Raw genomic sequence first — 15728 nt, 5'->3', positions numbered from 1 at the left:
GCCTCTCCTGCAAAGCCTCTGGATTCACCTTCACTGACTATGAAATGCACTGGGTCCGCCAGGCTCCAGGGAAGGGGCTGCAGTGGGTGGCAGGAGTGAGCCAACCAATGGAAAGGATCAGTGGTATGCTCCAGCAGTTCAAGGAAGATTCACAATCTCCAGAGACAACCCTTCGAACACAGTCTCTCTTAAAATGACCAAGCTGACATCTGAGGACCTGGCCATGTATTACTGTACAAGACACAGTGAGGGGAAGTCAGAGGAGACAGCAGAGTTGGGTTGCAGGAGGTGCTCAGGACCAATAGGGGTCGCTGAGAACCAGCAGGTGGATCTCAGGACCTGCAGGTCACATGTCTACTCTTGGGTAGGTGCAGAGGGGCAGGGGCAGGCTTCCTATTGAGATGCGTGTTTTCCTCACCTCTCCACGTTGTTTTCTGGTCCCAGGGAAGAGCATGTCTTGTTCTTTGAATCTCTAAGTTCTCACATCATCGCTGGGACCAGAAGGAGAAGGAGCACTGTGTTTGCAGGTGAGTGATGAGCTGTCACTAGAGATTCCCTTCAGCAGTTCCCTACAGGACCTTCTCCATGAGCAGATCAGCCTGAGGATTCTCACAGCTCTGATGGGGACACATTTCCTTCAAAGGGAAACAGCACTGACATCAGTGCCCTCGGGTTTAAGCTCACACTCTCTCTGACCCAGTCAGTGTGGCTCCATGCTAGAGCATTGACTTATGACCCAGGAGGTCATGATTTGATTCGGGTCAGGGCACATGCCCAGGATGTGGATTGGTTCCCCAGCAGGGAGCATGCTGGAGGCAGCTGAGCCATGATTCTCTCTCACCATTGATGTTTCTATCTCTCCCTCCCTGGCTGAAATGAATAAAAATGTCTCTAATAAAAAAGTGTAATATGCTAAGTAGACCAGATGTCCTTCTGGATGAAGCCAGGGCTGCAAGGGAAGCCCAGGTCCTGGGTGCCAGAGGGAAGCCAGTGCCAGCAGCCAGGGGAAGGAAGGCCTAAGCTTGGCAGGAATTTCATGCATTGCGCGTCTAGTATTTAAAAACAAACAAACACCAAAAAAAAAGAATCTCGCACTCTCTGTCCTCAGACTGTCACCCACTGCCCTACATGGCCCCTTACTTCAGACAGGCACTCCCATGCCCCTTGCTGTCTTGAATAAAATTTTAGTCATCAATGCATACAACCCACTTCATCTATTCATTTGACATGAGCATTCCTCCAGAGTCACCGAGGACATGTCCCAGACAAGTGGCCTGAAACTGCCATCAGACCTCTTCATGCAGGAACGTTCCTGATGGACATTTTCTGTAGCGATAGAGATTCATATGAGTTGTCACATTGCTGTGAACATTGTTTAGAAAAGATGTTGCTTAATGCAGGGCACACATGTGACAACACATTATCAGGGCAAGAGCCACATAGAGGATAAATGTACACTGACTTACAGGATGTGGTGGCTCAACTTCCAGGTGCTTGATGGACCAGCACAGACCCACGGGCCTGAGGAAATGGGGATGTCCCTGAACTCTCCCTGGTAGGAGCCTGAGTAACTACCAGTGGTGTCTGAATTCTCACTCCCAACAGCGTACTCAGGGCAGGACTTCCCATGAGGGTGAACCAGAGACGCTGATGCTGGAAGAGATGGAGGCCTCTGCAGGGGCTGATGGTGCAGCTGTGGGTCTCTGAGCAGTGAGTGTCTCTATGTGGGAGGTGGGGGACTGAGGGCAACAGGGCAGGAGCTCACAGGGAAGTTAACCATCAGGATGGAGCATTAAGAATAGACAGACTGCTAGCCCTTCCTGGAATGAGGATCCTGAGGAATCAGAGTCCCTCCCCAAGCAGGCCTCACTCACCTGCCCAATGTGGCCCTGACCATCAGGTGACCTGGGAGAGCAGAAAACCTGACAGATGACAATGCTGCTGCCTCCTCCCCTCCCATTTCTGAGGTGCACACCCAGCTGAATGAGGGGGTCTCTGGGGACAAACTGCAATGCACCCCTGAAGCTATAGGGGTGACCCATCTCCACCTCTTACTCTCCCTGACCTGTTCTTACCTGCATCTGGGTGTACAGGACCTGAAAGAGCATGGACACACAAGAGCCTGCTCTTCAAAGTCTGTGTTTGTATCCTGGGTACATTTGATTGGCTTCCAAAGAAAGTCACATCCAGGCCTAGAATTCCCTTGTAGTCCCTGCTCATATGCTATGTACAGGGAAGAAGGGTAAATGTGGATTTCATAGCAAAGAAAAACATCACAGTGTGTGTGTGTGTGTGTGTGTGTGTGTGTGTGTGTGTGTGTGATTTATTAAATACTAAAAGTGCTGTGAGAGTTGGCCCAAGGCCGGGATACTAACATGGGACTTTCAACGAGAGGAACCTAAGGACATAAGAGGCCCTAGGGCCCCTGGGAGCTTCTGGATGAGGGGAGGGTTACCTGTGTCTGTGAAACTGGGAGTTCCAGGGAAGGGCTCCCTGGTGGCTTCCTAACGCCCTGATTTTGGATCTCCCTGCAAATCCATTGGGTTCAGTAAGGCCAGTTCACTCTATGGAGAGATATCAAAACCATATGGTGTCCTTAAGGAAACAATCTGTAGTCTGTCCTCAGGGCACAGCCTTCACTACTGTACTAGAGACACTGTGAGGTCAATTCCCTGTGAGCCCAGACAAGCTTCTCCCATGCAGAGCCAGTGCTGGGCAGCAGGGTGAGCTCAGGACCTGGAGCTCAGGCTGCTGCCCCAGGAGCTGGTGTGAGGGAGCTGGGCAGGGGATCCTCCAAGTCCTGGGTCTTCCTCTCTTCATACAAACAATCCAAATAGAAATTTGGACATGACTGCTGAGGTGACTGTGAATATCCTGCTCTATCAGAGCATTTACCAAACTCAATGAGACATGAGAACCACACACAAGGGAGGAGTGTCTATGGTTTCGGGATATCTGAATTGTAGGGATTTGAGGTAGGGATGGATTTTTTACCTCATTAGGGGCAGTATTTTGATCCAGGAAGAAGACATGCAGGTATCAAAACCCAGAGCTGGTCCAGGTGGCCCCATGTCACACAAAGGTGGGTCCACAATATGGAGCATGTCCTGTGGAGGCTGGTTCCTCAGTAGGAGGAGCTCTGACTGCACAGAGGTCCTAAACCTTGCAGATGACTCACCTCCTCCACAAGAATTAGGACTTGAACACTCAGACTCTCACTGAGCCTGGTCCCTATGTTAACCATCTTCTCTCAGGTAGGGTCAAGACCTCAGCTATGAAATACTCTGCCTCATGAATATGCAAAATAGAGGAGGTAGACTAGGTTAAATATGGATAAGTCTGTGCCCTGAAGGCATCACCCACAGCCACAACCTCCCCTACTGAAGTGCTCACAGCACAGCCCTCACCATGGCCTGGAGCTGGAGAACCCTCCTCCTGGTGGCCATGGCTACAGGTAAGGGGCTCCCATCCTGGGTTGAGGATGGGACCAGGGATAGTCAAGGGGGACTTCCACCCACTCCTGTCTCCTCTCCACAGGTGTCCACTCCCAGGTGCAGCTGGTGCAGTCTGGGGCTGAGGTGAGGAAGCCTGGGGCCTCCGTGAAGGTCTCCTGCAAGGGTTCTAAATACACCTTCTCCAGCTACTGGATGCACTGGGTGCGACAGGCCCCAGGAATGGGCCTGCAGTATATGGGCTGGATCAACACAGAAACTGGGACACCTACTTATGCTCAGGGCTTTTCAGAAAGATGTGTCTTCTCCATGGACACCTCTGTCAGCACAGCCTATCTGCAGATCAATGGCCTCAAGTCTGAGGACACGGCCATGTATTATTGTGCAAGGCACAGTGAGGGGAAGTCAGTGTGAGCCCAGACACAAACCTGCCTACAGGAGAGGCTGAGACCACCAGGGGGCGCTCAGGGTCCCTGAACACAAGAACCACCCCAGCAGCAGGTGCAGTTGGAGGTTGGGGCTGGTTTCCTGTGTGGTTTCCTCTTCATGTCACAGTTTCCCTCAGGGAACCTCTGGATTCCGGACTCTGCACTTACCTCGGAAGTCCCTGAGTTAGAAAAGTCTGTTGTAAAGAAACGCAAACTTTCTCATGTGGACAAAAGGCACAGAGTCTCTTTCAGACACTCTTGTGTCCAATTGACAATCATCTAATTTTCTGACCCAAATGCCGTGAATCTAACAAGAGGCTCCGCTGACTTAAAAGTACAGCTCACCTGAATGCTCACCTTAAATTGAAAAAATCTCTATTTCTAGCCCTGGCCAACACAGTTATTTGAACTCAAAGCTGAGAAGAAAAACCCCAGTGATGACAGTCATTGTCTTGTCATCATGCTCATAGCACCAAGAGTAAATGACACCAGGCAGAGGCAGAGGGAGACACATAGCTAGGCTGACGACAAACACAAACATTAAGGGACATGGGATGTTCATTATGCATGTGATTGAAACCTCTGGGAAGCATAGGAAATGTCCTTCAGTCAGAGCTGGTTTGATGAAGCCATAAAAGGAGACTGGCCCAGGGCTTTTATTTTATCCAGGCGGTTGGGGATGGTGAGGAATTCCGCTTCCCGCGGGTGATTTCAATCTCAAAATGACATCTAAAGAGAAAACTATAATTTCTTAACTGAATGTGCATGTCAGGGGCAGATGGAGAAGAGGCAGCAATGAACCATCAGTTGTCAGAACTCAAACAAAAAAGAAAATAGCGTATGGCTACCCATTTTGCTTACAACTATAAAAAAGCAAAAATTGAGATGAAGCATTCTTATGTGTGTACAAAAAACAAGAGCTAAAAAAAATGAGAAGAATAATGATAAGTAAGCAAATGATGAGGATGATGAAAATTATGATGGTGATGATGATGATGGGCTGAGACAGTTCCATTGAAATTATGGCTCCTTATAAAGATACACCATCAACAAGGCCCCTCCCACGGGTGTTGTCCACTCTTCTCTGTAAGTGTTGACATATTTTCTACTGGGAGCCCAGTGAATTATGCAGCTTGATTGATCCCTGATGTGACCAGGTGAGTAATGAGGAAAAAAGAGTCCAAGTGTGAATCTTCTGGACCTGGGAAGGTGTTACCTTCTACAACGGAGACACTGTGAGAATGTCCATGTAGGTAACAAGGAATCACCTATCCACAGGGTCCTATTTCTCTTTATCCCTACCTGCATGATCCTTAACATCTCTATTTCTAAAAATCTCCTGTTGATATTTGTTCAGGTATTTTCCCCAATGATAGAAGCTTTCTCCATATGCCCTGCATTTTCTGCTGAGCTTTTAGTGGAAGATGCTTTAAACCCATATTTAGAGTAACAATCTGTTCATGTAAGTCAGGCATATTTCTGATGTGTGATTCAAAATAAATCTTGCATCCTCCCCTTACCCAGTTCCAAAGTTAACAATATAGGACTTATTAAAAGGATCTTTTATTATGAACAAGTGGAATATCATCCATAATGCAAGGATTGTTCAATGTCTGTAAACCAGACTGTAGAATGAAAACATTTCATCACACTCTCTGACCCGGCTTGTGTGGCTCTCTGGTTGAGAATCAACCTATGAACCAGGAGGTCATGGTACAATTCCTGGTCAGGGCACATGCCCAGATTGTTGGTTTGACCCCAATAGGGAGTGTGCAGGAGGTGTCTGATCATGATTCTCTCCCATCATTGATGTTTCTATCTCTTTCCCTTCCTCTTGGAAATCAATAATAATGTATTTTTCAAATATATGCTCACTCTCTCTGTCCTCAGACTGGTACAGACTGTCTCTACATGGCACCTTCCCTCAGACAGGCACTCCTGTACCCATTGCAATCTTCAATATAACTAGAGGCCCAGTGAACAAAATTTGTTCACAGGTAGTGTCCCTAGCGGCCCCTGGCTCCCAGCCAGGGACTCGCTTTCCCTATAGCCTGCTGCCAGCCAGGGCCTTCGTTCATTCTGCACCTCCCCCTGGTGGTCAGCACATGTCATAGCAAGCTATCAAACTCCCAATTGGTCGAACTTCCGAGGGGACACTTTGCATATTAGGCTTTTATATATAGATTTTAGTGATCAACACACACAACCCACTAAATATATTAATCTGGCATGTGCATACTCGATGGTCACCCAGGACATGTGTCAGACAAGTGTCCTGAAGCTGACGTCAGTCTCCTGCTAAGCCGACCCTCCATGAACCATGGCAATACCAGGAAACTCAATGCTACTGATGGATAGGCCTGTGCAAGGTGAGGGCACAACCAGCACAGAGCACTCCTAACAGAAAACACACCTTATGTCAGACACTCTGCCGTCTGTAGGACATCACAGGACACAAGCCCCTGTGATGGGCTGGGTGGGCTGGTGAGCCCAATGTCACGGTGTCCCCAGTACCAGAGCTTATGGAGACAGTGAGATATCTGTGAAGGTGAAAGTCAAAGCACAGACACAAAGCAGACCTGGGAGAGCAATCCACAGCTGGAATAACTTCAGAGAAAATGCAAAGTTTAGTAAATGATGGTAAGAGAGGTGTTTACTAACAAAATTGAAAAGGGGGAAGAAAATGTGTACTTACATTGAGTGTAATTAAACACAAATGAAAACTAATTATTTCCTGGACATTTTTTTCTTATAAAAATGTGTTTTTATTGATTTCAGAAAGGAAGGGAGAGGGAGAGAGAGAGATAGAAACATCAATGATGAGAGAGAATCATCTATCAACTGCCTCCTGCACACCCTCCACTGAAGATTGAGCCTGCAACCCAGGCATATGCCCTGACCTGGAATCAAACTGTGACCTCCTAGTTCAGTGATGGCGAACCTATGACACGCATGTCAGCACTGACACGCATAGCCATTTCTGATGACACACGGCCTCTGAGGCGGCCACATGCCGAGGATGAAACATTTGCTGCTCCTGAGGATGAAACATTGGCGACTAGAGTCTTGGAGTTAGTTTTTTCCTCAAAGTGACACACTACCTGAGTTATGCTCAGTTTTTTGGTGAAGTTTGACATACCAAGCTCAAAAGGTTGCCCATCACTATCTAGTTCATGGGTCAATGCTCAACCACTGATCCACACCAGTTGGGCTCAGCTTTTCGTTATATTAATTCCACTGCCTAAAAGTACCAACTGCCTGGATTGCACACACAAATTCATAACCACAGAAACTTCCAAATATCAAAGTAGCAAGGTACAGCCCCATTTTGTAATTAATAAGTAAACTGTATGTTTGCAAGAAATCCTCAGGTTCCATTTCCTTATACTGCTGTCCTCCTCACAGACTAGCCCTAAACTTAACCATGGTCTTCTCAGCCCAGCCCTCTGCTGGACAGAAAGGCACAGCGTCAGGATGCCCCAGGGCTCAGGGTGACACTAGGGTGCCTTGGCCCCCACAGTCCTGGCCTGGGATGTCTCCTACGTGGCGGCTTAGCAGCAGCCTGCAGGGAGAGTCTTCTTTCACAATCCCACCGCCCTCAGGTGGCGCCCATTCTTTATCCCCTGGACACTGAAGGCTGCCTGTACTCCTGTCTTCAGACTGCAGTTCCGTTCTCCCTTTCCTTCCTCTGCTTCTGGTCTACATGCAGTTCCACAGGCTGCTCTCCTAGGTCAGGAGCCCTCGGCCCTGGCCAATCCAATCCGTCGGCTTCTCCTCACACTCTGAACAGGCTTGGTGCAGCCTTTGTTGTGGTGGCCACGTCCATTCCCTGAATATCTGTTCCCTGTCATCAAGCTTGTCTGCGGGACAGGCCCAGTGCACCCTGGGCTGTGTCTCCACAGCTCCCTGGTATTTAATATGCCACATGCTCAGGACCACTTGGGTAATCTGTGTGAAAGTCCAGTCAGACTGTTAACACTCTAAATTACAGTCTGATGCATTAACCCATTAAATGAATCACCACCTCAGGGTTCAGCAGGGTCAGAGCCTCCAGGACTCCAGGTGCTTTGAGGACAATCACGGTTGACTTGCATGCGCGTGGCTGTGTCCCCTGTGTCCACCTCGGGGCGTCCCCAGTCCTGGCCCTGGGGGCCAACCAAAGCACCTCCCACCAAGGCCAAAGCAGCTCCTGTCCAGGGCCTCTCTGTGACCAGGTTCGGTCAGCCTCCTCCCAATCTCTTCCCAACCAGGCAGTGACCTGTAGACTTGAAGGGCCATCTCTGCACAGCCCACTATCAGCAAGAATCCCATCAAGCTGGTTTGGCTGGAATCCCCCACCCTCAGTATGTGCTTGCCCTCAAGGCCTCATTAAGCCCCTCCCACCCCCCACCCCCCACCCCCCTCCCCGCAACCCCTCCTCAAATGTCTGGTCACCCTGGCCAGCCCCCAGGCTAAAGGCTGTCAGGGCGACTCACCAGGCCCCCGAAGCCCTGCTGTTCCCTCTTAGCACCTGTCCATCCACTGACCCCACCTTCTCCCTGCACCTCAATTCCAACATGTGCTTGTTTCATTCAGACTTGAACCATCTCTCCTATTGACTACCCCTCTGGACCCTAGCCCTGATTCAGTCTGCCTTCCTCTTCCTTCCTTAACAAGTGTGAGGGTGAAGGTATTCCCTCAATGCTCTGCCCACTGAGGGCCTGAGCCAATCAGGACACCTGGCAGCCCTGCCTGTCAGTAGGCCCAGCCCAGAAAGTGCCTGCCACACACTGGGGTCTTGTTGACTTGTGACCAAGTCCCCTTTGGCAGGTGGCAGTTCCCACTTGGGTGTCCTGCCAGGCCAGCAGTCTGGGTGCCCGCCTCGCTCCCTCCTGGGGGCTCAGACATGCACCTCGCCTCGGGCCCCTCGGTTCTTGGTTATGAATGCTGGGACATCTCCCCTGGAGGGCAGGGCAGGGAATATGCAAACTCACCTAGGAGACCCCTCTTTTAACCCAGGAATTCCCTCCCCACCACCCAGAAGAGTGCTCAGAGCTGTCCTCACTGTCCCCCTCCAGCATGGCTGTGCCACCACCCTGGCCATCCTCCTGTCTGTGTTCCCAGGTGAGTCACAGACAAGGTGTTGGGGTCCCAGAGAAAGGAGGCTGGGAGACAGCCCGCCCTGAGTCCTGCTCTCCCATGCAGGTGCCTGCACTCGGGGCAGCTGGTGCAGTAGGGGGCAAGGCGAGAACACCTGGGGAGTCTCTGAGGATTTCCTGCAGCTTCACCTGCTGTTGGTTGTATCTGGCTGCAGCTTCACCTGGTGTTGGTTGCATTGGGTGTGCCTGAAGACGCCAGGGCAGGGCCTGGAGTGGATGGGATGGACCTGGCCTGGTGATGGGGATACCAGATACAGCCTGTCCTTCCGAGGCCAAGTCACCATCTCCACAGACAACTCCATCAGCACAGACTACCTGCAGTGGAGCAGCCTGAAGGCCTCTGACATGGCCATGTATCACTGTGCGAGAGGGACACAGTGAGAGAAACCACATCCTGTGGGCACCAAAACCCTTTTGCCAGTGCAGGGAAGAGGCCCAGCACCTCCCCGCGGACTCCTCAGATCCGCCCCCAGAGGAAGCAGTGTCTGCTGTGCCTACAGGAATGAGAACAGAAGGTCAGCGTGAAGGAGCCAGGCCCTGATGGACCCGTGGGACCGCTCCCTGACCCTCTACCTGGGAGGCAGCTGCTGTGCAGAGCTCACCCCTGGGCTTGGACTCGGCCCCTGATGCTCGTTGTTTCTTCTCAGCAGCTGAGCAGGGAGCGCTGCAGATAACCTCAGTGTCCCCAGCACCCTCAGGGCCACCTCTCTCCATCCTTGAACACAAGCCTCTCATCTTGGATAATGTGTCTGTTTTCTCTTTAAGGTCATACAAATTCTTCACTCAGTGTTCTCATTCTTGACGTGGTGCTTTTCACAACAAAAATTGTACTATTTTTTGAGTACTTATTGTATTTTTTTTATTTCAAAACATTATTGGTTTTATGGGGTTTGCACTGTTCTGCTAATTTTGACAAGGTTTCTTCCTGTAACCAGGTGGAATATAGCAAGTTCTGACGATAAAATTCCATGTCTCACACGTGCTGTAGATGGACTTCCGTTCCTTTTATACATTTTGCCTGCTGGTTCTTTTTTATTTCATCTTCTGCTAGAATTTGCTCCTCATTTGCGGAATCTACCAAGGAACAGTGTCGGAGCTTCGGATGGGATGACGGCAGAGGGTGTGGTCCCCAGGGCTCCTTCAAACAGGGAGAACCTGTGTTTTATAAGAGGCTGAGCACTTGCATTTATTCGGAACCGGTTTCATATCAAGGATGAAGTTGTTGTGTCGCTCCTGTTGAAGCCTGTGATGGCTGATGCTCTAATGCACGGACACACCTCGGCAATCCCACGCGTGTCTTCCGTGTTCCTCACATGCAGCCTCTCAGGGGTGTGGCTGCAGGAAAGCTCCCTCTTCATCCCAGTCTCCATCCCTCCTGCTGTGGAAACTAGCAGTGTTATCCTCTGTCAGCGGCCGTCCTGGGGGAGGGTATGATTGACACATTTTGCTTATTAATACATCTTCCAAAGTAAGGGAGGATTATAAAGCAGTACAAGTATTAATTCCCAAGAAGACCCACATATTAATTATTTATATATCATTAGAGACTAGAAGCCACCTTGGCGTTGCTGGTCTATGGGTCAGAGCACATTATATTTGCCTTTGGTTTCACTCTTGTTTGGGGAGTTCTGGGAGGATTCGCCTTGTTTGCCCTGTGCTGTGTTTACCCTGTGACTACACTCAGACACCAAGCAGGGTTTCTCTCAGATTCTAGGGAAATCCCAGGAGAAGCACACGCAGGCCATAGATGGCAGCACAGTCCACAGGCACCTGCACCCAGCATATGGCATGCAATTTCCTACCCCTACCTAAGAGAGCCCTGGAGGCAGGTGACCATCACCCACACCACCCTTAGCTTGGGTCACTACACCTCTGCCATGCAAACCGACCCAGCTTCAAAGAGAAATCCAGGCAGGTGTGCAGTGTCACTGTGTTCCTGGCTCTGGGCTGGGGTCCCTGGGAGCACTGACTTGTGCAGACACACGAGGCCCCTCCACGGGTCCTGCTCCTTCTGCTGTCCACTGTCTGTAGTACGTGACCCATCAGTCTCAGAAATGGGGTGATGGCATGAGTCAAGTGTCTGTGTGACCCACAGTGGTTCCCTGTCCCCAGGTCTCCAGCCTGAGGACCATCTCAAAGAATAGGAACACCAAGTAGAAGTCTCCTCCCAGATGTCCAGTCTCACCTGAGACACCCCCCCTGCACCCCCCAGGTTTGGAATATTATGTGTGTGGATCCACCGTCACCCAGGAAAGGGGCCGGAGAGGGTCAGTGTGATCTGGACTAAAGGGAAAACTCAGCAAGTCTCCACCCTACAGCACTGATGAGCATCTCCAGGAACACAACCCAGAACCGAGTGTTCATGCAGCTGAGCAGTGTGACAACCAAGGATACAGGTGTGTAAGACTGTTCCCAAGAGCTGTGGTCCAAATCCAGTGGGAGCCAGACATAAGGTCCCTGCAGAGGCAGAAGGGCCAGCTGCAGAGAGCACAAAGCCACCAGGAACCCCAGTATGGCCAGCGGTGGTGGCATTTCACTCTGTCACTTTGGGGGATATGGTTGCCGCTCCCAACAGGCACAGAAAGGGTTCAGTCTGGCCTGGGCAGGGTCTGCTCCAGTCTCTATTGACTTCAACACAAGCAGGAAAATTGCATCATTCAAATGCCTGATGAAGGCTAGGTGATCCAGGGCCACGGTCCCTGGGGGCTCTGGGTCTGGGTCTTCCCAATAAACAGCCACACACAGCAGCCTACTCCCCAGAGCATTGGACAGACTTAGTGGGTCCAGAGGCACATGGAGGGGCTGCAGCCATGACAGTTACCACTGACCTCCTAACACCCACATGGAGATGTCCATGCACATTAGGGCTGGAGAGGGTCTCTGGCCCCTGGTAACAGAGCGGACAGACTGAGGCTGTGGGGATCACAATAGTGGTCCTGGGCCCAACACAGACCTCAGGTGCATGTGACAGACCTGGGGAAACTGGCTCCCCTTAGGTGATGGAGAACCACCTCCCAGGTGAGGCACAGCCTTCTCCCTGGTAGTGAGGACTCTGAGGCCACAGGTGGACCCGCCCTGAAGTGGGGGTAACACCAGAGCACTCATCCATGCTCTCATCTCACACCATGGTTCTGCACCCTCACTGGGCAGGTCCTGCTCTGCCTTGGAGTTGGTTCAGGAGAGCAGTGGTGGCCAGTGTGGAAGGATCAGTCCAGATTCTGGGCTCACTGTTACCAGATGTGGTCATTGGACATGTCCCAAACCTGCCTATGATCCTGTATTTAGTTATTAAAATATTTTCATAACACCATTCTCCCCCAGGAGACTTTCAGCTGCATGGAGACACTGCCCTCCCTGTAGGTGTCCAACCCCAGAGCTCCCTAAATAGCAGGAGGACATGCAAATAGGGCCCTCTCTGCTCATAAAAACCAGCCCACCCCTGACCCTGCAGCTCTGGGACAGGAGCCCAGCCCAGGGATCCCCAGGTGTTCCCATTCCGTGATCAGGACTGAACATAGACCACTCACCATGCAGTTTGGGTTCATCTGAGTTTTCCTTGTGGCTCTTTTAAGAGGTAATTTATGGAGAACAGGAGACACTAAGTATGTTCGTGGATGTGAGTGAGAGAGACAGTGGGTGTGTGAGAGTTTCTTGACCAGGATGTCTCTGTGTTTGCAGGTTTATTGTGTGAGATGCAGCTACTGGAGTCTAGGGAGGGTTTATGCATCCTGGGGGGGTTTCTGAGACTCTCCTGTGCAGCCTCTGGATTCACCTTCAGTAGCTCCTGGATGACCTGGGTCCACCAGGCTCCAGGGAAGGGGCTAGAGTGGTTATGTCAAATGAATCCTGATGGAAGTACCACAAACTATGCCAACTTTGTGAAGGGCCGGTTCACCTTCTCTAGAGACAATGCCAAGAACAAGCTGTATCTGCAAATGAACAGCCTGAGAGCTGAGGACATGGCCATGTATTACTGTACTAGACACACAGTGAGGCGAAGTCAGTGTGAGCCAAGACACAAACCTCCCTGCAGAGGACCTGTGACCATTAGGAGGCCCTCAGGGTCCCTGACCACAAGTGGCATCTCAGCAGCAGGTGCAGTTGGATGTCTGGGCTGGTTTCCTGTGTGGTTTCGCCTTCATGTCACAGTTTCCCTCAAGGAACCTCTGGATTCTTGATTCTGCACTTACTTCTGACGTCTCTGATTTAGAAAGTCTGTGGTAAACAGAGACAACTTTCTCATGTGGCCAAACTGCAGGGAGTGTCTTTCAGAGACTCTTGAGCCCAAATGACAATTAATCATCAAATCTCTGACCTGAATCAGCTAAATCTAACCAGAGTCTCTCCTGTTGCAACAGTGCATCTCAGCTCCACACAGCTCAGGGTCCCACCAGCCAGAAACAGAACTCGTGTGTTCTGGACAGTGAGCACCAGAAGCCTATGAATGCAAAGCTAGAGAAGAAGCACACTGGTGGTGACAGTCATTGACTTGGCATCATGATCATAGCACCAAGAGTAGGTGACATCAAGGAGAGGTAGGGGGACCCACGGCAACTTGGTACAGATGACCAGGATGATGATAAACACACACCAAGGGACATGGAATGTTTATTATGCTCATAGTTGAAATCTCTGGGAAACAGGAAAGACCCTTCGGGAAGTCAGATTTGATTTGATGGATCCAGGAAAGGGGACTGACTCAGGGATTTTAATTTGTCAAGGTGGTGGGTGAGGGGGAGGAATTCTGCTTCAAGGGGCTTGTGTGGTTTCAACCTTTTTTTATTATTATTAAGAGCCAAACAAACTTTTATATTTCAAGGATATCCCAAATGAGTTACTGGTGAGGTTACAGAAGTTCCCACTCATGCCATAGCAGCAAGAATAAACAATTCTGCAAGTTAAAGTAATTACCTCTTTGGATACATAAAAACAATATATTAAAGGATGTCACCAAGTGCAAAAAGACATTCAGCAGAGCAAAACAAACATCAGGCTGATTGTCCTCACAAGAGGACAGATTGTCCTTCTGGAGTTCAGTCCCAGGAAACAGCTGCCACAGGAAAAACAGGTCCAGACATGGGTTTTTATCAATTCGTTACAACTAGTCAAATGCAAATTCAAAGGAAGTTGAGGTTTAGATTTCCCATGACTGTAATAATAACTTAGAAAAAAGAGAACCTTTAACCAAACATCTCATATCTAGGTTGAGCAAGAAATGAGCAGTAAGACTCAGCCAGGGTATATGACCATGACAGCACTTCTGCTGCTGAGCCCTGAGCATCTCCCTCAGGATGAACTAGAATTGCTCCTGTACCAGCATTTCTATTATCTGCTCCTTTGTGTGAGTATCAGGTCTCAGCCACTTCCTAGCAAGCGCTATCAGATGCCTGAAGACTTCCCTGGCCCTAAATGAACCCTCACAGTAGAGCTTCCTGAGTATCTGCCTGAAGACAAGAGTGTTGATAGGATTCCTTCCTGGCCCTTCTCAACATTCTTGACACAGACTTTTTCAAGGTTCTTTGGTGGATGCCCAGAAGGCACTTGTGTAACCTGGGCCTGGGGAGCTGCTGTGAGGACATCTCCTGGCTTCTTGGCCGCTACCTATTTTACTGAACAATTATAAAAATTGAGAAAATGTTGAGAAAAAGGGTCATTATGTGAGTACAAAAACATTCTCCATAGAAAATGAGACAAATGCTTATAAATAACAAAATAATGATGATAATGGTCATGGTGGTGATGCTGATTGCTGGGACTGACTAGCAGACCCTGAGCGATAGAAGAATGGATTACTCTGACACATGTATCTTTGAAAAAGATGGCTAAGGGGCTGCCTGGCTAAAGGAACCAGATAGCCCGGTTCACCTGCCTGTTTAGGCTTTTATTTTAGCAAGAGCGTGAGCTAAAATTAACCTCTAGATACTACCATCAGGAAAAGTACCTTGAGAAAGCACATGCTCCTACAAGGTCATGCCTAAAGACTAAACACCTGGGGGCTTGGACTTATTAGAAAAAGTCAGGGCGGGAGCTGCATTCTTCTGCAAGGTCACCCTAGAGGCCCACATACTTTCGAAGATTCCTCCTTACAGATTTTCCAACCACGTCCTGTGCTTCCCCACAGATGATAATGGTGATGACCATAGAATTGGACAGGGTGTGTGGTTCATTGTTCTGGGTGAGAGCTCTCTCCTATCCAAAACTCTAAGTTGTTTGGAAAAATTTGTATCAACTTTAAGTTGTGGCCATTGTGGTTTTAATTTCCAATGACATCTAAAGAGAAGATTCCTGCTTTTATTATTTGATAAAAAGTCAAAGTGTGTGGACAACCACCATGTCTACAAAATATGAGGATGATTATAAGTAAGCAACTGATGATGATGACGATGTTGGTGATGATGATGATGATGATGATGATGACGACGATAATGATGGACAGAAACAGAGGTCCTGGTCTAAAGAAATGAAATCTCCATATAAGGACACACCATCATAATGGCTCCTCCAGTGAAGGGTGTCCCTCTCCCTTGTAAGTGTTGAGATATTTCATAAATGAGAGCCAGTGAATTATGCAGCTTGGGTGATTCATGGTGTGGCCAGGTGAGTAATGATCCCAAAGGTGTCCAAGTGCAGATCCCTTGCACCTGGGAAGGTGTTACCTTCTAGAACAGAGACGCTGTGAGAATGTGCATGTAGGAAACCAGGATCTCCTT

At 49.5% G+C, this 15728-nt stretch overlaps 1 gene segment (V, D, J or C); it reads left to right on the top strand.

The window, feature by feature from the left end:
- Positions 1 to 3408: 3408 nt before the first annotated feature.
- LOC129148312 (immunoglobulin heavy variable 7-4-1-like) lies at positions 3409 to 3866 on the top strand. The segment is given in 2 exon segments: positions 3409 to 3454; positions 3538 to 3866. Coding segments are annotated over 2 exon segments (375 nt in total).
- The last annotated feature ends 11862 nt before the right edge of the window (positions 3867 to 15728 follow it).

This window comes from Eptesicus fuscus, chromosome 24, assembly GCF_027574615.1.
Source record: "Eptesicus fuscus isolate TK198812 chromosome 24, DD_ASM_mEF_20220401, whole genome shotgun sequence".
Classification (NCBI taxonomy): Eukaryota; Metazoa; Chordata; class Mammalia; order Chiroptera; family Vespertilionidae; genus Eptesicus; species Eptesicus fuscus.
The sequence above is the reverse complement of the archived record's forward strand: the minus strand, read 5'-3'. Positions and strand labels throughout refer to the sequence as shown.